Below are 23,211 nucleotides of genomic sequence, written 5' to 3' on the forward strand. Positions count from 1 at the left end.
ACCTTCCAGCCACCAGAGGGAGCCACAGGATGGCTCCAGGGTAATCGGGGGCAATTAGCCACGTTTGTCCTCTTGCCTACTTAAGAGCACCTCACAGGTTACCTGGTGCAGTCTTTGCAGTGTTCTGGTAAAAGACCAGATAGGCATTTTAAGTCAGCCTTTAAGGGCTGTCTCTTGGTTCTCCTTTCTCTCCTGCTTCTCACACTTCTCTATACCTTCCACACCCTCTGCACCTTTACGTTGTATTTTCCTTTAGACTTCAACCTCTTTGGTTGGGAAGATCAGTTTCGCCAATACTCACCCAAGCTCAGCTGGCTTTGATCCTCGCTGGGCATGGTATTGTTTCGTTGTTTCTTTTATTTAGCTTCTAAGGCCCCTATTTGCTCTGCACTTGGGTTCTCATGCTGGCTGCTGGCTCACTGAGGTGACACTGGTCTCCTGTATCAGCTAACTTGTATTTGAACGCTGATTGAAGTGAGTCATCCCATTACAGTGATCCTTTCAGAAAACCATGTTTGTGCCCCTCAGCACAGTGTTATTTAATATCTCCTACTAAACGAGACAGGAAGCATTCTCCAGCATCTGAAAGTCATGTTCTAGCCCATGCTTCTGCTCTTCCTGCCCACATTTGACTTTATTTTCTTGTCAACCCAAATAAATACACAATTTTATTGTGTATTGTGTTTGTTATTTATTTGTGTTCATTAGTTGGTTTATTGTTGGTTTGTTGGTTAGTTGATATCCCCTTTTGATACAAATTATTTAAATAATTTGAATAAAATACATTCTGCTCTTTAATCATTAGAGTAATCAAACATTCATAACATGTATCCTACGCCACAGTATGAAATACCCCTGTGTTTTATTCTTTTGTTTGCAAGAGATGCACTTTATTTTGCAAATCTTACAATGCTTTTAATATGTTAATTTGTCCTCTTGACAAAGGCAGGAAATTGGCTTCTTTTCTGTTTGATTACAAAGATGAGGATGCTTATGAAGTTTAGACACAACACCAGGAAATGACTACATTTGTTATAGTTTTGTGGCAGCATTAACTTCAATATAAATGTGCTTAATTTGATTTTCACTGTGTAGGCATTGGTAGAAGGGGCAGCTTCTAATTGTGTTTTGAAGTTTTATACACAGTGGAATACCCCCGTGATTAGATATTTGGGCAATAATTTTAGCACATGATGCCTGTCACCAACTTTCCACTGTCTGCATTCAGTACAGCACATTGACTGTGGAGGACCATATCATAGCAGTTAGAGCCTTCATAACACAGCCTTTGTTTATAGACATTGTTAATATGTCCTTCATATCAAAATAGAACATGGACTTAATGTCCCAGCTTGGAATTCCCATTTAAAATGGAATAGAACCAGCACTGATGAGTCCAAAGGGATTGCTCAAAAATGTTATTTATCATTATTATAAGTCAATACTATTGCTATACTAAAACATTTATATTTATGGCATTTAGCTGGTGCTTTTTATCCAAAGCGACATACAATTATGACTGAACACAACTTGAGTAACTGAGGGTTAAGGGTCTTGCTCAGTAGCTCAACAGTGGCAGCTTGTCAGTGATGGGACATGAACTGGCAACATCAATTAAGCATTAATTCAGGAAATTTAGCTAACTAAGGAAAATGTTCATAAATGGAATAAATTCTATTGAGTTGCTTCACTACTACTTTACTACTACAAATAGTAAAACAAAACGTGTGCTTATAATAACATGTACTTATTAACCTTCCTGAATTTGCAGGTTGAGATATTGGCTCAAAGACATTGATGAAGATGGTGATGGTTTAATTGGGAGCAGCAAAAGGCTATTTGGGATAATGACTTATTTTTAACTACTTTAGATCTCTACACAACAAAAATGCTTGAGCTCTCCAATCAGTATTCAGTGTCAAGTGACACAGGGTTGAGGATAAACATAACTAAGCGAGAGCTTAAGAGATTACTAAAACAAAAGGCTGAATTTCCCGTCCAAAGTACAAGACAAAATTGTTATTTGAATGGAAGCAGACTGAGCCATCTATTAGTCCAGAAGCTCTGTAATAATGAGAAGTATGCCAGCAGCTATTAGGTCTGGTGGAACACTGCCTACCAACCAATTACAAATCAATGATGCATCACATTTGAATCTCTATACTTCAGAACTTCATAACAAGCCTGTAGGCTAGTCTCCCTTTTTTTTTTTAGCTTTCTTGAATTACCACCAGGCATCATATTTAGATCACATTATTATTCTTCCTGAACAACAAGAAAAAAAGGAAAATCTTCAAGATGGAATGGAATTCCAGTAGAATTCAAATTTCATTTTTGGCCTGAGTTTGGAAATCTGCTGTTAGAGATGATTAATCATTCATTATTTACTATTCATTATTCGTTATTGTGCATGAATTGTGATGTCTGCAGACAGAAACTGCCACTTGAAGAAGAGAATGTTCAGCTGGGTGTCCAATGTTAGGGTGTCCAAGAGATATAGTTGGGACAAGGTGATAAGAATGTTAGGGTTAGGGTTAGGAGAAGGTGATAAGAATGTTAGGGTTAGGGTTAGGAGAAGGTGATAAGAATGTTAGGGTTAGGGTTATGACAAGGTGATAAGAATGTTAGAGTTAGGACAAGGTGATAAGAATGTTAGGGTTAGGGTTAGGACAAGGTGATAAGATGAATGTTACAAATGTTAGATGCCAGCATTTTTCTTTTGTTCTGTTTCCCTCTCTACATAGTCTGTCATAGGGGTGAACAGTACCAGCCAATAGATGTGTTCCAGCTATGCACGAAGGCCGACTGATCCACCAATGACACGTGCCATTTCCTGATAGAAGGTGAGACTTTTAGTTAATAAGATATGCTGAGATAGATGAGGATGATTTGTTTATATGTGTGGGCTTGTGTGTTGCTCTGAAGATTAAGGTGTTAAGGCTATGCTGCTATGAGAGTGTGTTACCTTTCATTTTAGCTATTGTTTCCTCATTACATTGTATGTTTGAGCTGTTTTTAGGATTGAGTCTTAGTCATATGTGCCTCACTTTAACAGCGATTATGTTATATACTCTGAGTAGACACACTAGGTAAGGGCCAAATGTAGATCTGTACAGGGTAGATCTGGATGGTTCATAGTTAAGAGGTGAAAATGTATTTCTTTCCTCTATAATCCACCTGGTCCTAGATCATTCCCATATCCATTACCAGTGTTGCTCCTTGTACTCTTTACCAAGGCTAAACTTGCTTCTGTGCTTTTCCCACTGCCCATGTCTGGCATATGATTCTTGCTTGGGATGTGAGAAATCCTGGGATCAAATCCAGGACGTACCCCTGATTTTTGCCACAGCCCTATTACGACACCTCTTGTGAACTCGATTTTCCAGGACCGCAATGAGTGCAACATAAAGAAACCCATTGAGATGCACATTCTACTGGGCTTCAATGATGTATTGTTATTGTTAGTTGTGTACTGCACCAAAAAAAAAAACACATACAAAAAAATATAATCCCAATATAAAACAAACCCTAACCCTAACCCGAGTATTTCTTCAGGGTGGGATTTACTCCAACACAACAAGCAAAAACGAATTAACGCCAGCTCAACCACTAATTTCCCTAAAACAAAAGAAAATAAAATACAACACTCCTACCATAACTCCTTATCACAAAAAAAGAGCTATAACAGAAATATAACAAAACACAACACCCATCTCTACATGTCATGGTAGACCGGTGCCCAAAAGGGGGAGACACACCCCCACAGGACCAGGACCATGTCACGTGCTTTCCTCGATCACAATCACCTGTCTTCTGACAGGAGACACCTGCACTTCATTAACCTGTACCTGTATTTGTACACCCACAGGTTCAGAAGGATGGGGCTGCACATTAGTAGCCGAACGACACGAGCTTACTGCAGAGAAGCTACTCCGCTCCGACCCATCCACTAGACTCGGTGACGCAATGTAGAAAGAGTATGAATAATAAAGAACGTGAAAATGGAACTTCGCCTCTCGCTTCCTCTCTGCTGCCCCAGTCACACTACAACTCCAAACAAAAAAAAGAAAAGGACAATATGCGCAATGTTCATGACAATCATATTTATGAATCTCTGTACTTGTCTTTTGAAACTGTGTAACTACAAGAAGCTCCTGGTTAAGAGTCATTATATAGGACCACTGGAGGCCTTGTGCATAAAGCCTCTAAAGATCAAGTACACTTGTAAGGCTCTATCTAAGAACCTTGCTAGAGAGCAAAGTACTATCTCCTCAGGCCCTATTCAAAGAAAGCCTACAACTGACAGGGATGTATGAACTCAGAGCCCTACAAAGCTGCATCTACCATGGCCATGTGGCGACTACTGCCCAACACACCAAAGGGCACCAACACATAACAACAACACAGGTATTTAAAGAGAAGTTGATTTTCTTGTTGGCCAATCAGATCGTCCATGTTGTAAAGATGAGTCACATCTCTACATCTTACAGATTTCTTTCAGAATGCCCTCGTGTGGTTGTAACGGGCCAGGCCAAAAATCAGTTGCTTGCAGATAAAAAACAGGGTTTTTACTGTAGTTCCACATAGTGAAAGAAAAAGGTTGCAACAAACTGGGCCAGGTAGACAGATTAGTGGTAAAACAGTCCATATCAAAACCAGAAAGACCAGGAATAAAAATCCAAAAGGGACTGGCAAAAACCAATAACAAGAAACAGTAAATTCCAGGTTTGATACACAGAAGAAGAAGAAGAAGAAGAAGAAGAAGAAGAAGAAGAAGAAGAAGAAGAAGAAACCCGCTCGGTATGCTTAATCAAAACTAGAGGCAATACTTCGCAACGTGATGAAGTTTTAAACCAGCTTATATACCTGTTCCTAATTCAACATTCAGATGATGATGATCTGACATGACGTTCATGATTGGTTGAGTCCTGGGTTGGGTGACGAACAGCCTGCTGGGTATTGTAGTGTGTTGAGGAATCACGCAACATGACAGTACCCCCCTCCAAAGAGTCCAGAATGGCCGAGGTACGAGGCTGCCCGTGACGACTCCCAGCACGCCTGGCAGAGCCTGGTCCCGATTGAGAATCCGTTGCAGTAAGGCAGCGAGGTCGATCCCAAGGGCGAGGCACAGGCCTTTTTGGGAACCTTGCGTGGAAGTCCGAAAGGAGACTGAGATCCAGTATATCACAACGGGGAATCCAGCTTTGTTCCTTGGGACCAAATCCCTCCCAATCGACCTGTCACTGCAACGAACCACTCCGTCTCCTAGAGTCCAGAATACGGAGTACTGCATAGATCGAGACGCCGTCATAATCAATCAGTTGAGGAGGGGTGACCTCAGGAGAGACTTCATCCAAAGGCCCTGGAATCACAGGCTTAAGCAGGGACACATGAAATGACCTCGAAACATGAAGGTGAGCAGGTAAATTCAGTTGATACATGACATCATTAATACTCTTAGTAATTTCATACGGACCCATATATTTGGGTCCCAGATTGCGACATGACCCTGGCTTGCGGAATTCTCACATAGAGAGCCATACTCTGTCACCAGGTTGGTATAACGGGTTCTCCCCCCTGTGCCTGTCCACAATTTCCTTATATCTTCAGAGAGACGGTCGATATGCTGGTGTGTTTCCTCCCATACGATTTTGCTCCACTGCATCCACTCATCCACAGTGGGCATATCAGTTGAGACAGAGGTCCATGGTGCCATTGGAGGCTAATAGCCTAAAATACACTCAAAAGGGGTCAAGCCAGTGGATGCACTAGTAAGAGAATTTAGGGCCATCTCTGCCTATAGCAGAAACTTTGACCAGTCAGATGGATTGTTCATGCAAAAACAATGTAAGAATTTACTTAATTCCTTGTTTGTCCGCTCACATTGGCCATTCGCCTGAGGATGATAGTCCAATGTAAGACTAATAGCCACCCCAATATGTTCAAAAAAGGAAGCCCAAACTCACAATGTGAATTGAGGTCCCCAATCTCATAATATGTCCTCTTGAATGCCAAATACTTGGTTAAACAATGCTTCTGCAGTTTGGAAGGCTGTTGTCATACTCGGGAACACAATGAACCACACACCCCTGGAGAAACGATCAACTACAGTGAGGACCATAGTGTTGCCTTAGGAACATGGGAGGTCAGTAACAAAATCTAGAGTGATGTGAGACCAAGGTCTCTCTGGTATGGGTCTTAGGCGTTTTGCTTTGACTGCAAACTGAACACGAAGAAACATATTCATGAATATCACCTGTCATTCTATTTTGTCATCTATTTCCCATCATATAGATGATAGATATATCCAGCTAGGAAGGATAGTTTCCTTTTTTCCAGATTCATCTTCTGTCTCCTCCATGAAAACGTGGGATAAGGCATCAGCTTTAGTATTGTGGGTCCCGGGACGATACATAATCTTAAGTTTAAATCTCGAAAAGAACAGAGACCAGCGGGCTTGATGTGGGTTCAGTTGTTTAACTGTATACGAGAAACAGTAAATCCTAGGTTTGATACACAGAAGAATGCTTAGTATGCTTAGTCAAAACTAGAGGCAATACTTCACAATGTGAAGTTTTAGGCCAGTTTATATACCTGTTCCTAAATGACACACATGTGAGTTCAATATTCAGGTGATGATGATCTGACGTGACGTTCATGACTGGTTGAGTCCTGGGTTGGGTGACGAACAGCCTGCTGGGTATTGCAGTGTGTGGAGGACTCAGGCGATATGACAGTGTTAAGCCTGTAAAATGAAACCTTGAAGCACAACAGCATGAATAACAAACTTGCAACATCCAAGGACATAACAGCAGTGTAGTAGCAAGTAGAAATGTACTTACTTATAGCAATTATATGAGATGAAGGGCTTTATAATGCAGACTCAGATGGTGGGTTGGTTGGTATACCTTGTGCTCATCATGACTGGTGGCAGGGTGCAAGTGACTAACCTTAACCCAGTGACTGGTACCAAGCAGGCCCACACACATGGCAGCTATACTGGTTACAGCATTAATCACAGGAACATTCCAGTAAATATATGTTAATATATGTTAACCACAGGAACATTCCTGTAATTATATGTTAATGTATTGTAAACAAAACCAAAAGAAAGTGAATCTTGTACTGCTTCTCATTCAGTAAACAAAACAAGAGATGCCCTCTCATTCCAGGATTTCCTTCTTATAAACAACATTTTTGCAGCATGGCTTTTAAAGACTGATGACAACTCTAAGGTCCCTTGGGAATGATTCCCTGTGATAAGAACTTGAAACCACATGCTTACTTTTAAAACTTTTCATAATCTGAGCAAAAGGTTTTGACAAAGAATTCATGCCCTGATCTTCATAACACCAAAATGTACTGACCAAGGACTGTCATGAGCAAGGATTGATATACACGCGGCTTAATACATACTGCCTGTACACTGCAGGCAACAGTTTGATAAATGCAATCATGTTCAGGAAAAAAAAGTGAACAACGTTCACACATTAAAATTCCATCTTCAAGAAAATATATGTCCTAGCTGTTTATCAGCCATCACTGTCCAAATTCTAAAAATACTTGTCATGTGGGATGCTTGTCCCATCTATTATAGTCGTGAGTGGACCCCACATCTCACTCCCACACAGCACAATATGGACAGGGACACTAAAAACAAATTGCACCAAAGTTTAATTGGGTCGATTTTGTAGTTTTTTCTGGATTGCATAGAAAGCTCTTAGTGCTTTGTCATTTAGAGTATTCACTTCCAGATCAAAGGTTCCTGAAACACTGATTTTCAGCCCAAGGTAATCATAATGTAATGTTTCAAGTTTCAAGTTTGGTATATTTGTCACATACATAGTCATACACAGTATAACTCGTAGTGAAATGGTTGAGAGTGCTCTGTCCAAACTGAGGAAAAAGAAAAACAGGGGTGCATAGATAGTGCTCTAGGCCAGTGTTTCCTACAGTTAAAAAGGTGCCTGTTTTTTTTCTTGATGATTACAGCTTTGGTTTTGTCCAAATTGATTGTCAGTGCCCAGTTCTGACAGAACTGCTCCAGCAGGTCCAGCTGCCGCTGTCGCTCTTGTTCTGTGGGGGACAGAAGCAGCACATCATCTGCGTAGAGCAGAAAACTCACTTCCATATTGGTTAGCCTGAGTCCAGGGGCTGCAGATTATTTCCAGTATAACCGCTAACTCATTTATATCAATGTTGAACAGGGTTGGACCCAAGCTGCAGTCCTGACTCACCCCACATCCCTTTTTATTCCATAGTTTATTCCATAATTATTATTCAAATATATAGATTTGATGATGTCATATACTTTACTTCTTGCACTACATTTTAGAATTTGATAAAATAGTCTGGTATGCCAAATAGAATCAAAAGCTTTTTTGAAATCAACAAAACATATGTTACTTTTTGGTAGATATGAAGTTCAATCAAGGTGTGTATGGTGTAAATATGGATTGTAATGCAATGACTTTGTAAAAAGTGAATTTGACTCTTGCTCAAGAGACTGTGTTTGGTTGGGCATTATAATACAGCCCTCAGATTACTGCTCTCACAGATGGCTTGCTGGGATCAAATTGGTCTCTACTCTTATATTGTTGATATCACCTGTGTGTTCCCGAGTTCATGAAATCAGCCAGCTGGAAAAAGCAAAATAAAGAGTTTTAGTGCGGCTTGTGCATGTCAGAAGAGCTGTTCTCCAACATCTCAGTCAGAATGCTGCCAGGAGAGTTGTTCTCCAACAGACAAACAGAGAGGGAGAAGCAAAACCGAATGATCAGACAGAGAAAATCAGGGTCCTGCGATAAGAGACAAAACACTAGGACATATAATCAAGAAGGCTGAGAAATATAGGCAAATACACATGGAGACCTTGTGGGATGCAAACAGGAAACTAGAGCTTAAAAATAAAGGGAAAGGTAAATAAATTGAGAACAGGTGTGAGCAGTACCAGGGCAATCAGATCTGATGAAACTCGTTGGAGGACCATGGGAGCTGGGGTCTATGATGGAGAGAGTAGGTGAGTCACAGGGAACAGATGTGACACTCCAGTATAATGTATACCGAAGTGCGATGTCATGTGTTTTTATACGTATTTGCAAAAGAAATGTGAAGCCATATCGGTGAAAGAATGAGTGAAGTTCTCATACAGATCCATAGATGGCTCGGTTTAGGCGTGTTCAATATCCCTGCTGCTTTTACAGGATTTTTGCATTCTTTTTTCTAAATGTGAAAATGTACTGTTTTGTTATATTACATTCATGAAAAAGTAGCACATCTCTATTCTTGATTCTTAGAAGAAGAAATGTTCCTCAGAAACACAGGATGTTAAGAACTCACATTTGAGATTCTGAGTGAAGCGGCTGAGGAGAACAAGTCTTGGTGGAATCTATGATACAATTTCCCATCCCACTGCTGAATTACAAACAGCCTACTATGTCTTTTTCTGATTTGAATACTTTTTTTTCTTTTTCCTTCTTTGTGAGTTTTTTTTCCTTCTCTTTCCCACCCCTCAGAAGAAAGTGGGAGGTGTGGAAAAATCCTGTGTGACAGGGCTCCATGTTTGCGTGTGTGTCTTGTCTTTGAGTCAGTCCCACTCTGTAGAGCAGCTGGGCGTGTGAGTACCTCACTCCTCTAACCCAGCGCTCAGTCTATCATCACTAACTTGGATTCATCCACCCTTGTCCACTGATGGGAAGTTCCAGGAAGATAATGACCTAGATCCTAAAGACATATTTTGCAGATTTTTAAAACCTCTGAAAAAGCCTGTGAAATACAGTTCTTTTTACTCAGGGTAAGTAAAACATTCTTGCTTTTAGCTACTTTTAAAATGTGTGTTGAAATTTCAATACAACAAGATATGGTTTAGTTTTACAAATCAAGCAAGTTTGTGAACATCTATGCAACTCCAAATGTTTGTTGAGAGTACTGTGTGCCTCCTGCATACACTTTTTGTCTTTCTTTGATTTTTTTCAAAATAAAGGTCAGTGGTAACTTTGACAGTAAGTTCTGTTGCAACCAATTTGCTATTAGGAGGGGAAGAAAATGGAAAAGGTTTGCCTTTGTGATGAGCTACAAATGTAGCACTGCATATGGTGGTTAAATCACGCCCTCTGAGCAGTAAAAAGAAGAGAGAGTGCTAAGTGAGACATTTTTTCCATAGTCTCAGCCAGATGGTTGGGGAAATCTTGGACAGTTAGAGCCAGACATAAAACCCATGTGAAGCAGAACCAGATGTTCATGGCTTATTCAGTGTTTCAAAGTTTCACAGTAATTTAATGCTGTTATGTTATACTGTCAATGACCTAAGAAAATAAGAATTTGTGCTCATATATCACTGTAGTTTCAGACTAAAGTTCAAAGTTCAAAGTTTATTTGTCACGTACATAGTCATACATGCTATAACTGACAGTGAAATGCTTTTTGTAACTGCTCTGTCCGTGGCTGAGGAGAGATACAGACTATAAACTTTGATAAAGACTATGAGTGTATGTTCAAAGCTGCTTTACATGCTCATTTCTTATCTTATGCATGAGCAGACAAGTAATTAAAGTAATTAAGAGTCATATGGATTCAAACTTGCTTTTATCTTAGTAGAGCCCTTGCAGCTGGGCTAGACAAGCATTTTAATTCAGATGAAACTTCCAATAATCCAGCAGAGGGCAGTGTTGAGTCAATTTTTAATACTCATTAGGTACTCATAGATTTGGCTTTGAGATCCATATATATATATATATATATATATATATATATATATATATATATATATATATATATATATATATATATATATATATATATATATATATATATATATATATATTGGGGGTGAGAGATATAGAAAAATAAAAACATGGAAATAGTATTTAGCTAAGTAGATGTTGCTCTGAGCTATTTTCAGGTATTAATTGTTTCCTGATCAAAAATGTCCGTTTTGCTGTGTTCATATTACTGTGAAATTGGAGCACAAATAAATATATGTAAATATATGTTAGAACTTAACATAGGATGATAATCTCTACTTTGAAAATAAAGATAGTGAATTGCAAAGCAATGTGTAATCCCTCTCAATATTGCTAAATCAACAACCTCCAGGGGGTGATAACCCTGCAACTAGATTTAATCTCAGGAAAGTCTAATCAAACACTAAAAATCCACTAAAATGAAGTGTTTAGAAGCAAAGATCATTTGAAATTTAAAGGCAATCTCAAAGGAGCAGCAACAGGAGATCATATACTGAGTATTGTTACATTCTGAGTACTGTTACTTTCTAAATGTTGACCTATACCAGAGCTGCTGCATGTGTAGTCTGAGAGTAAAGTGACTAGTGCTAATCCAGACTAATCCTGCCCTCCAGGATTATTAGCCTCCTCAACTAATATGAAGAAAACATGAATGATAAAATTTGCCATTTTTTAAAATCAGTGCAGTTTCCATGCTCAGCAATATGTGATAATGATATAGTTTTAATTTTATATAGCACAAATAAAATTTTATAGACAATATATAGCTTTAACGTAATACCATGGACCAGAAAAAAAGTTCAAACAAATCAGAAAAGAAATTCATTTTTATTCTGAAAATTTTACTCTATTTATTGGCATACCTACATTTGTGTACCCAGATGCCCTAAGTGCTTATAAAGATTGATGTGGTGGGAGAAGGCAGAACAAGGCATTTAAGACCACTGCTCGATGCAGACTGTCCAGAGGTCTAGGCCATCTCTCCACTTTAGCACTCCCAGAGTGTTCAATGTGCTTTAGCTCAGGGGACTGGGATTCACATTGCAAAAACCTGATTCTGCAACCATGTTGTGTTTAGATTATTGTCTTGCTGGAAGACTCAACCATGTCCCAATTTTAGTTTCCATGCTGACGCAGCCAGATCTTGCGAGACCTTCTTGCCAGATGTCTCCTGACAAGTCTTCTAAAGCCTTTGGAGGAAAAACAGACCCCAAACTAATAATCCTGGTTCCAGCTGCAATGAAGAGCATTCCTGTTCCTCACATACCCTTAAAAGAGCTTGTTGGCATGGGGGAGGTGTCTCACTGTTGTGTCTAGCAGTTGTTTTACCAAGATGAAATCAACCTCTGCAGTTCTTTGACCATAATCCTCAATAATATTATTAATTAATAAATTAACCATATTAATCAATCACAGCAATACATTAATAATGTAATAAATCAATTGATGTATTATTTGAATGATTTATATGTTTAGCAAGGGTGTTTGTTCCCAGAATAATTATATCTTAGTATAAGATTAGACTTTAAGTTGATAAACAACAATCAGCAGTCTAAAGAGTGGCAGCACAATTGTTCATAGGATAAAGTTGCATTTGCATAAGTTGATGTATAATTTGGTGCACAATGAATAGCCACATTATTATAATATTGTAATGGCCTCAAATTATTTTAGAATTTCTAATACTTAAGAGCTCACAATACCAGGTCACAATACCTATACTGTACATTACTAAATCAACACAAACAGCTAGAGAGTGATTGTGCAACCCAACACAGCAATGGACTAAAAAATGTAATTATATTGTTCAAATCATTCTGGGTAAATAATGTTTATCTGGGTCACCTGTTTAGTCTTCTTCAATTGTGTAGCAGGTACCTGCACTTTAATATTTACCATGCCAGTGCAATGCACTGATGGCCCTAGTTATACGGATTGGAACTTCAAATCCATAACACTGTGAACAGCAAATCCAGAGTTGCATGTCTCATAGCAAATAGCTCAAACATATGTTAGCGATCGTACACTATTGCTCAAGAGTTTGAGGTCACTTTGAAATTTGATTGTTTTTGAAAGAAAAGTGTTTTTTAAATAAAAAAAAATAAGACAAGGCCATTTTCTGGTACCAAACTGTTTCAAATCATCAAGAGTTAAAGAATTCCACAACCTTAAATGCAGCTCTGCATTTATCTTTTGTCTCTTTACAGGTGTTGTTTCTGGTGTTGCCTTGGACAATGGGGAAACTTTGGTTTCTACCTTTTTGTACCTTCATGAGTGTGCTGTTCTTTGGCATCCCAAAACTTCATGCTCAGGATGGTATGTGTACTCATATATTTCCAGCTGAACAGAGTTTTGCTTCTTGTCAAAATTTTTCTTTTTCATGCATTATTTTGTCACACTTAGATAGGAATCTCAAACTTCAGCAGTGCCTACTGCAAATCATGTGTCTTAGACCTGTTTTAAAAGTGTATAACTTCGCTGTGTTTTTCAAGAACCTTTGAGTGCTACACCTATTTTTGTGTGCTACACCTCATAATATACTTTATATACACCCACCTACACCATAAAACATTTAATAATAAATAGCAGGTGAGGTGGAGGTGTACAGTTATAGGACTAAACATATACATGTATTTAACATATATAATTAACATAACATATATATACATATAATTCCCATGCACAATTTGTGTTAACAGGCTTTTAACTTTTCATTAATGAATGTGCACCTACACAAACATACACACACACACACACACACACACACACACACACACACACACACACACACACACACACGCACACACACCCACAGGCCCACACACGCTTATCATTTTAGGTGGCAGTACCAAAGAAAAATGTCTGTGCTGACTGACTGGTGTTATAGAGCTGTACAGTTTTGACAGATCATAAGATGGCACCAGTGGTAAATATGGTGATGTAGCAAATTAATTTGCGGGTTGAACTTTTAAATTAAGGTGATAATTTAATGGACTGGTAGTATAAAAGCTCATTTAAAACTGGGGTACAGTCACTGCTTATTTTACAGCAGGGTGATTTGCTAGATTAAATAAATAGATAAATACTGCTCAGAGATATTTCTATGCAGTTTCATCCAAAGGAGAACAAGTTTTCCCTTTTGAGTCTGGTCTTCTCGAGGCTTCATCCTGATGCCTGAGCTTAAGAAAGAAAGAGGTTTTCCCTACCACTGTTGCCTTTGTCTTGCTTATTATGGTACTAGACTTGCTTTCTGAAAAGCTGCTTTGAGGCAATGTCTATTGTTAAAAGTGCAATTAAAATGTAATTGAATTGATGCTGGTGTGTTCTCAGACTGCCACAGCAAAGCTCTGGAATGGCCAACGTCAGTTATAAATGCTGACTATGGGTAACACAAGGACGATTCAGACATAGACCTTTATTAACCATTCATCTGCACTGTTAACATCACTTTTTTTTCATCTAAGTATCACACATTTATGCATGTCTGGTCATTGATAGTGCAAAGTTTCTCAGTTTGTTTGTTTTTGTTGTTTTTTAAAGAGAGGTGTCCTGTTCAGAGAAGAACCAATTTAATGGCAGATACTTTTACCACATTAATCTACTGAATATATATACTGTATACTTTAAATGCATTTTGGTCTATTGAGGGTCCACCAATCTCTATGTCTATTTGTTATATTCCTTATGCCAGTTCTTCTATTTGCCCACATTACAAAATGTCGCTTACACCCTCCAAAATTTACTGTACATTGCACAGATGTACCTCACCTTGTAGAGCAGGTAGAGCATGGTACTAGCAACACCCAGGCACCACACCTTCTGTCTTACTGATGAACATCTAAATCATTCTGGATAGGAGTGTCTGCCAATTGCCTTAAACCAAAAAGCAGCTACCTTTGTTTATAATAGCTAACCACCCACCACAGCTTGTGTCGTGTGAGCTCAGTGTCTTAAGTATGTGTGTATGGTAATAAACATCTTTCATATAACTGAACAAAACATGCTTCTACAATTTAAAACAGTGATGAACCTACTTGCTCTCATCTCTTCATTAAATAAACTACTATGCTGGACAATAGCAAAATGAAATTATGCCCTTGTTCATCAAACAGGAGAAGGAAATTACATTTGCTATGGGTGCACATTACTGGGTTTGTAATTTAATGAAAAGATGAGATAAAGGTTCATGACTGGTACTGTTATGACTGAACTCTGTAACATGAGTCTGCATGGTGTGTCTGAATAAAAGAAGATGATGGTACAATTACCAGGGTAACTACCAGGAAGTATACTGTAATTTTAAACATATTTAAAAGTTACAGGTCCCACTTTATAATAGGGTGTCCATAAACATTATGTCAGCCTTATGTCATGCAACAGGAAAAATGTGAAATGAAATTTATGCAGTATTAGTGCTTGTATGTACTTGAGGCGAGTTCTAGTTCTGAACCTTTGTAAGGTCTAAGCAACATCAAATTGTGACGAGTACCTGATATATATAAAAAATAAATAAATAAATAATAAAAAAAAATTATATATATATATAAACGAACTAATTAATTAAATAATTAATTAATTAAATAAAGAAGTCAAATAAATAGCTATCTCAATAAAATTTATTTTATGTTGAAAGATTCCACCAGTATTAAAACTACATTTTTAATCTTTATTTTTTGAAACAATAAAAAAATCTATATATTTTTAAATCAATCATTGTGATCCACCATTTGAGTTTTATATAAGTAACATCTCTAAAAATTAATATTATCTGTAAGGGTTGGCACCAGGCCTCGAGGCAACCACACTACTAATCAGGCTTGATGCCCAACAGCTGGGCTAGATCTATAAAAGCCCAGTCATTCAGTGCTGGGTCTTTGCTAAGGTTTTGAGCCAAGTGCCTAGCTGGTAACTTCAGCTATTGATGGCTGTGAACCCTTGGGCTACACCTCATTTCTTCCCTGAGAGGCTGTCGGTGTTTTTACACGTCCTTTTCCCTCTTGAGTCTGTCTCTCTCCTGAGGCTTCCCTTAGCCATTAAAGTTCCTCCCTGTTTTGTGGTTTTGCTTGGGAAGTTTTAGTTTGGTTTTCCCCAGTGCATCAGGGTTGCCATTCTTCCCGTGGTGTCCAATGTGCTCCCTTTTCCATGCAGTGTTTAGTTTTACCTGATCCACGATCTAACTATTCTGCACACAGGCCCATCACCATTAGAGTGTGGTTGCTCACCCGGTAGGCTGTTGGTGTCATCACCTGGGTTCAAGCCCACCTTACATTATCATTTAAAAAAACAACCAAAATTTGACATATGTTAAACCTACATGACACTGAGAAACTTGTAGACACAACGTCAAGATTGCATTATTGGAACGTACTTCTAGTTGCCCACCCTGCTGTCTCTGAAAATTCATTTTAAAGCTTATGAAAGTAGAATATAAATGTCTGAATCAAATAAATTACATCACTTCGCTTTGCGCACATATAGCCTGTAGCCATCAGTTGAACTTAATAGGAAAAAATTAAACTGTACCTTTATAATTCTAACATATAATTGCCCCAAAAGGCAAACAGTTCCATAACAAAATGAACAGTTAAAAGAAAAAAAAAGTTATTAATGGCAAAGGGAAAAGAATGCAGTTTCATAAATCTTCTGGAGGTAAAGCACAAGTCCTTAACATTTTATTAATATTCTTATTAGCAATCTGATACAGAGCAAGTATAACATTTTTGCACTTAATATAAAGTGGGAACCAAATCGGAATCACATGAATCAAGCAATTAGATTCTCAAAGCCACAGGCATGGTTGTCAGAGGTGAGCGGTGTGCTTAATAACATACTCCTCTGATCTGGAGGTAAGAAAGGCTATATTATATAACATGTGACAATATACAACTTAGTTAAATAAAAACCATGATGAAGTACTTCTCACATTTTCAGACCTACATAAAGTGTAAATTAAAAAAGTGTACCACTTAATTGAGCTGATAAAGCTCCTCAGAGGACTGATAAAACATCCTCAGAATTACACTTCAAACCGTCAGTGACCTGTATGACTAGAAACCCAAGTAATCACATATCAGTAATCAGTCAAGAGTTGATTTGGCTGCAAGTTTCACTTCCTGACTGTGGCTTTAATAGTGAAACAACATTAACAATGTATAAATTATAACTGAAATTAAATAAAGAAAAAATAATGAATGTCTTCATTGATTCAGCCCCATGCAGCATGATGTTTGTGTTTTATGATGCATTGTGAAAGTTCAGGATTGTCACGATACATGTAATCATGTGTGCGCACCTTGTCTTCTCACTTTCTTGCGTTTTAACCCTCACATTTTGCATTTTGCTTTGTGTTTCTTTCTTTTTCTTGTTCTCTCCTTTCAAAGCACAAGACTCAGCTGACCTTGTACTCTTAATTGATGGATCAGAGAACGTTGGAGCTGCCAACTTCCCCTTCGTCCGTGATTTGGCTCTCCGAGTGATTGAAGGGCTTGATGTGGGCAGGGACACGGTCCGGGTTGCCCTTGTACTCTATAGTGACCACCCAGAGACAAAGTTTTATCTCAATAGCTTTGACAACAAAGGAAAAATCCAAAATGTTATACAAGGGCTCGAATTCCCCGGTGGAGATGATTCTAATCTGGGGGAAGCCTTGGAAGAGGTGACCAACAATTTGTTGGGCCCAGAGGCAGGTGGCAGAGCAGAAGAAGGGGTGCCCCAAGCCTTGTTAATTGTCAGTGCTGGGCAGTCCACTGATGATGTCAGTGAGGGTGAAAGGGCACTAAAGAAGGCTAATGTATACACCTTTGGTGTTGCCATGGGCAGTTCAGCTAGTGCCCAGCTGAAGGATATTGCAAAGGATAAAAGCTTTATTCTGTCTGTCAGTGATGTCAGAAAAGTGGCCGGTATAGCTGATGAGCTGCTTCCATATATTAATGAGGTGGTCCAACACAACATTCTGATACACACTGAATTCACACAAGGTATGTAATTATGCAAGGAGGATCCCTGAAATGTGAACACATGATCAGTAATTGCTTTTGCCAAATAAATTCATTTATAAACTAATACATTTATAATAATAATAATAATAATAATAATAATAATAATTGGTCATTAACAAACCTATATTGCTTCTGAAAAAATCTTGGTTTTGGGTAAACTGTTTTTTTGCAAGAGTGATTTATAATAAAATAAAAAAGAGAGTAGCACCCAAATTACTCACAGCAAGCCTAAGTTACCAAGGTCTAATTAAGCTTAATATGAATATTCAACACATTTCTGCCCCTTTTTTCATTATCTGTATTATGGAACCATGTGTGTAATTGCTGAAGTGCTTACATGCAATTTTCATATAATTGCTTCAACCAAAGATTACTTGCTCTTAAATAAAAAGCAATTATATGTACAATGTCATGGGCAAATAACATGCAGGAAGCAAATGCAAGTCTGTGTTTAAAATATAATAAAATTTAGAATCTATGTTTAAAATCTAAAAAATATTTTAGTTAAAAGGTTATTTGTCATGTAGATTGTTTATTGAATAACACTTTAAAATTAATATGCACACAGAAATCCATACACAACTTTATATATTTTATTAGAAATAAGCATTCTAGTGTAATCTATGTAAATTCCCCTTGAAGGATAAAAAACAAATACATCTCTATAAAAAGTTTCTTTATTTGGCTGGTGCCAGATTTGAGTCTGTTTCTTAGTAAATAGCCTTTATCACATACAATATATATTTGTATGTATGTGTTTATTGGATATTGCATACTTACAAATATGATTTTATTATTCATTTAGGGTCACATACCAAGTCAAACATGAATATCTTGTTAATCATTCACATGTTAGCTAGCTAAATATCTACTAGAGCCAGACCAAAAATATTTAACTAGAACAAAACTGACTTCTGTATAACTTGTATCATTTGATCACACCTATGGCCTATTAGCTAGCTAATGTTAGTTGATATTTAGATTGTAAGCGTTATGTGAAGTTGACCTCCAAACAAAAGCACAAAGTTGTGCAGAACCTCTTTGCTGACATTTTTTGTCTTCCTGAAAAGTTGTAACAGGTAATCGAGTAATTGTTCATGATGCCATGTGATGTTCAGACTAGTTACATTTTTGGGAGGATATTTATGGGTGGTATTTAAATTAATTAATTAACTTATTTTTGATTCTGGGGTATTTTGATGTTGTGTACTTGTACTTAGGTGTGAGAGAGGTGTGGTTGTTAAGAAAATGGAAATTAGTATTGCTTTTGGATTAATAATTATTTGGATAATTAGTTATGGTTGAGCACTATTTTTGAGAAAAGTATTATATTATTAGGGAGTAATTGTTTATGAGCAGCATTTTTGGTTGAATGGTGAATGTAGGTTGAATACTTATGTTACTTGTGGAGGAGCTGCTGTGTTTGAGGAGAATTAATAGTTGAGAGAGCTTTTGATAGCTAAGTCAGCCACAGTATTTGATATGGTTAGATGTGGGCTACGTATAGGTGTCCATTGTACCATCATTTAGTAAGTTGAAGATTATATTATTTTTCTGAACATTCTCCGATTCATGACTTCTATTCTTGAAGGGATAGTACAAAAAATGTCTAAGGCTGAATACTGCCAAAAACATAAACACACTCTTCTCATATTGGAGGAATTTTAGTGCAAAGTTTAGTAGTTATAAATAAAAAATGGAGCTATGAACTGACAAATTCAATGTAGACTAAAGAATGTGAAGAAATTTTATTGATATTGAAATGATCTGAGAGTAAATTGGTTGTTTTGGATGTGGAGTATTTATATAGTCTAATATTTTTGGTTTGGGTAATTTAGCTGAATGGGTTGTTTGGAAGGATAAAAAGTAGAATTATTGCTGAGTTAGAAGTTCAATATAATGCTTGTTTTAAACTAATATTGTTTTTGTTTTATTATGCTATGAGGTATAGGTGCTTAAAATCATTTAACCACATATTAAATGTGCACCATAGACAAGTGCCTTTCTTGAGAGACTGTGGAAGAAAGATTGTAGACAATTCATGGGAGAAAAAAAAACAAAATAAATACACCTGTACTTACTTGTATTAAAGTAAAAAAGTGCTTCTTTGATATAGACCAACTCATACACTAAAATCATTGTTTCGTCCAATTTAACAAAGAAAATATACATTTTACAAAATACTAACTGTACTATTTTAATGGTGCCAAATTGGCTTGAGTTTGAATTTCATATAACATAAATCATATTACCTTGGCCATGGCCAAGAGAGTAAAAGTGGTCTGTTACGTTTAAACAAATCTGATTGGCACACATGAAATTATTAAGCATTACATGAGAGTCAAAAACTACAAAACAAGTAATGGTGCAAAAATGTCTTTGTATCTAATGAACATTATGAATTTGTCAGCAGCAAAAGTAATAATTGTTACTTTGGCTCTTTTTTCATTTTAGCCTTGGTTGTTTCGAAGAGGGACATAATATTCCTCATTGACAGCAGCATGGGTTCCACTTCTGTCAATGCAATTCGTGAATTCATCAAAAACTTTATTGACACTATGCCAATTGGACCTGATGAGGTGCAAATTGGAGTGGCTATGTTTTCCACCACCCCAAGACTTGAGATTTACCTTAACTCATACAGCACAAAGGATTCTCTCATCTCTGCCCTTGGCCAAGTTAAACCAAAACCATCACCTGATGTCAACATTGGTGCTGCCCTGGACTTTGTAAGGAACAACATGTTTATACCTGAGAAAGGAAGCCGCCTTCGAGATGGAGTGCCACAGCTTGTGTTGGTGATTACCAGCAAAAGGTCTAAAGACAGTGTCCAACAACCAGCTGACGCCCTACAACAAATGGGTGTCTTGACCATGGCTGCTGGTTTCCGGGCTGCAGATGAAGCTGAACTCAAGCAGATAGCTTTTGATGAAAGCTTGGTGTTTATGCTGAAGGACCCCCGAATCTTATTGCGCAATCCCAAACAGATTGTCTCACTATTGTCTACAATTTCAGGTGGTGGTGTGACAGAAGGACCAACCGAGTCAGGTAACTTTTAGAGGAAATATAAACATATGTATTTTATTTATTCGTGTAATTAAATTGATTTGCTCACTGGGGACTTGGACTTGGACATTAGTAATGCTGCTTTGCTGTGTAATTCACAGAATTGGTTTGATTGCACTAAAAGTAAAACATTGAGAACAATATTAATAAATAATGCTTGCTATTTGTGGGGAAAACAGCAGAAGTGCTATTCTAATCATGATTTCTATTTCCATAGAATTTGAAATAACAACTATCCAAACTCAACGAGTAGTCAGAGACATTGTCTTTCTGGTTGATGGAGCCGACTATGTTGAGAATAACTTGCCTGCTGTACGAGACTTCATCTCCAGTATAGTTCAACAACTAGATGTGAGGCCGGAACGAGTGCGCATCGGACTGATACAGTTTGCTGAGGGACAGAGAACAGAGTTTTATCTGAATTCTTATAGCACCAAACAAGACATACTTGCTAAAATAGCTCAGATGCAACTAATGGGAGGAAATGTGTTAAATACTGGAGCAGCATTAAAATATGCTCTAGCAAACCACTTCCAGACTTCAGCTGGTTCTCGTGTGAGCCAGGGAGTCCAGCAAGTCTTGGTGTTGATCACTGGCAGTCCGTCTCAAGATGAGGTCAAGAGAGTTGCAGACCAAGTAGCCCTGGCTGGAGTCCTGACCTTTGCTGTTGGAGCTGGTCAGGTGGAGGAGAGTGAACTAAAGAAAATTGCTTTTGTTGAAAATCTGGCATACTATCAGAGAACCTTTCGTGGTTTGCCAAATGTTGTTAAAAATATTATGACACCACTCATTACAGTTGTTGGTGAGCCAGGTAAGTTAATGAATATCTCAGTGAAATAGCATGTTTATAAGGCAAGACAACATACTATATTATATATTACATATATGATTAACCATAATCTTTTTTTCCACAGTTACTACTGTCATTGATCATGGTAAGAGGGATGTTGCCTTTTTGATAGATGGATCTGATAATGTTAGAGGAGACTTTGGACACATCCGTGACTTTATAATCAAAGTCATTGAACCCCTAGATGTTGGTTTTGATAAAGTACGTGTTGCAGTTGTCCAACACAGTGAAAGACTAACTCCAAATTTCTACCTAAATACCTATAAAACCAAAGAAGAAGTCCTGGGGGCTCTTAGACAGCTTAGTTTTGTTGGTGGCAGGAGTCTGAATACTGGAGCTGCTTTAACATACATGAAAGACACTATTTTATCTTCATCTTATGGCAGTCGAGCAAACCAAAACGTTCCCCAGTTTTTGATTGTTCTGATGGGAGGGAAATCAAGTGACAGTGTAAAAGAAGCTTCTGGTGCCTTAAAGACTGAAGGAGTTGTGCCTTTTGGTGTTGGAGTGAAAAACGCAGATCCCAAGCAGATTGCAGCTATTTCACACAATCCATCATTTGCCTTCAATGTGAAGGAATTCAGACAGCTCAACACAGTCCAGCAAAAGCTCAACAGCTATGTGAGTCTACCAAAGGCACAGCTTGATGTTATTCTGGAACAAGGTAAGGGCACTTCTTCTATGAGTATATATTTGTCATTTGCATTGTCTAAGATGTTGTTTTTTTCTTGTTTTTGTTACTTCCTTCTTTCTTTTAAAATTGTTTTCTTATTATTTATTGTATTTTAGTTCATACCATTGAAATACCAAAAGATATAGTGTTCCTACTGGATGATTCTGATGAGTCTAAAAATGGCTTCCATGCAATTTGTGATTTTGTTCAAAACATTGTGGAGAAACTCAGTGTGGAGAAAGACATGGACAGAGTTTCTTTGGTTCAGTACAGCGAAGAGCCCAGGGTCAACTTTTATCTCAATACTTATGAGAAGAAAGAGGAAGTGTTAAATGCCATAAAAGTCTTGGAACACAAAGGTGGAAGAATGGCAAATGTTGGCGCTGCCCTGGAGTTTGTGAGGCACAAGCTTTTTACTTCTTCATCAGGGAGTAGACGGCTTCAAGGAGTTCCTCAGATACTAATTTTATTAAGTAGTGGATCATCTAGTGATGGGGTAACAGGTCCTGCAATGGCTCTTAGAGATCTTGAAGTAGTATCAATGAGCATTGGTGTGGGAACTACAGATTTAAATGAACTGAACACAGTTTCATTGCAACCTAGCTTCACACACATGGTCAGCAGTTTTAATGACCTTTCTATCATTGAGCCACAAGTGATTTCATCCTTAAAGACTGTTTCCTTGGGAGATATACCTTTCACTGGAATACCTGAAATTGTTGGTAAGAACATCCGTATTTATGTGCAAAATTTTCAGTTCTTATTCAAAATGCTTTAGATGCAGTTGAAAATTAATTTTTTGTTGCAAAGTAGTGGTATTGCTTAATGTATTATATGGCTAACATTGTGTTCTTTTGGATGTTCTTTTGGAATATTTTACTT

At 37.7% G+C, this 23,211-nt stretch overlaps 1 protein-coding gene across 11 annotated transcripts in view; it reads left to right on the plus strand.

Annotated features, from left to right (window-relative positions):
* Window positions 1-9,577: 9,577 nt before the first annotated feature.
* Window positions 9,578-23,211, plus strand: part of col6a3 (collagen, type VI, alpha 3) — a 68,674-nt gene continuing 55,040 nt past the window's right edge. For 9 of the 11 annotated variants that reach the window (XM_081713358.1, XM_081713361.1, XM_081713363.1 and 6 more), the window contains exons 1-7: window positions 9,578-9,793; window positions 12,950-13,058; window positions 17,123-17,719; window positions 20,195-20,788; window positions 21,024-21,617; window positions 21,721-22,320; window positions 22,446-23,051. In XM_081713358.1, the coding sequence (XP_081569484.1) occupies window positions 12,977-13,058; window positions 17,123-17,719; window positions 20,195-20,788; window positions 21,024-21,617; window positions 21,721-22,320; window positions 22,446-23,051 (3,073 nt within the window). In that variant the 5' untranslated portion in view covers window positions 9,578-9,793; window positions 12,950-12,976. The remainder of the gene's footprint in view (window positions 9,794-12,949; window positions 13,059-17,122; window positions 17,720-20,194; window positions 20,789-21,023; window positions 21,618-21,720; window positions 22,321-22,445; window positions 23,052-23,211) is intronic. The other 2 variants (XM_081713366.1, XM_081713368.1) reach the window with 2 other exon arrangements.

The sequence above is a fragment of the Electrophorus electricus genome, chromosome 4 (assembly GCF_041902795.1).
Source record: "Electrophorus electricus isolate QZ-2024a chromosome 4, ASM4190279v1, whole genome shotgun sequence".
Taxonomy (NCBI): Eukaryota; Metazoa; Chordata; class Actinopteri; order Gymnotiformes; family Gymnotidae; genus Electrophorus; species Electrophorus electricus.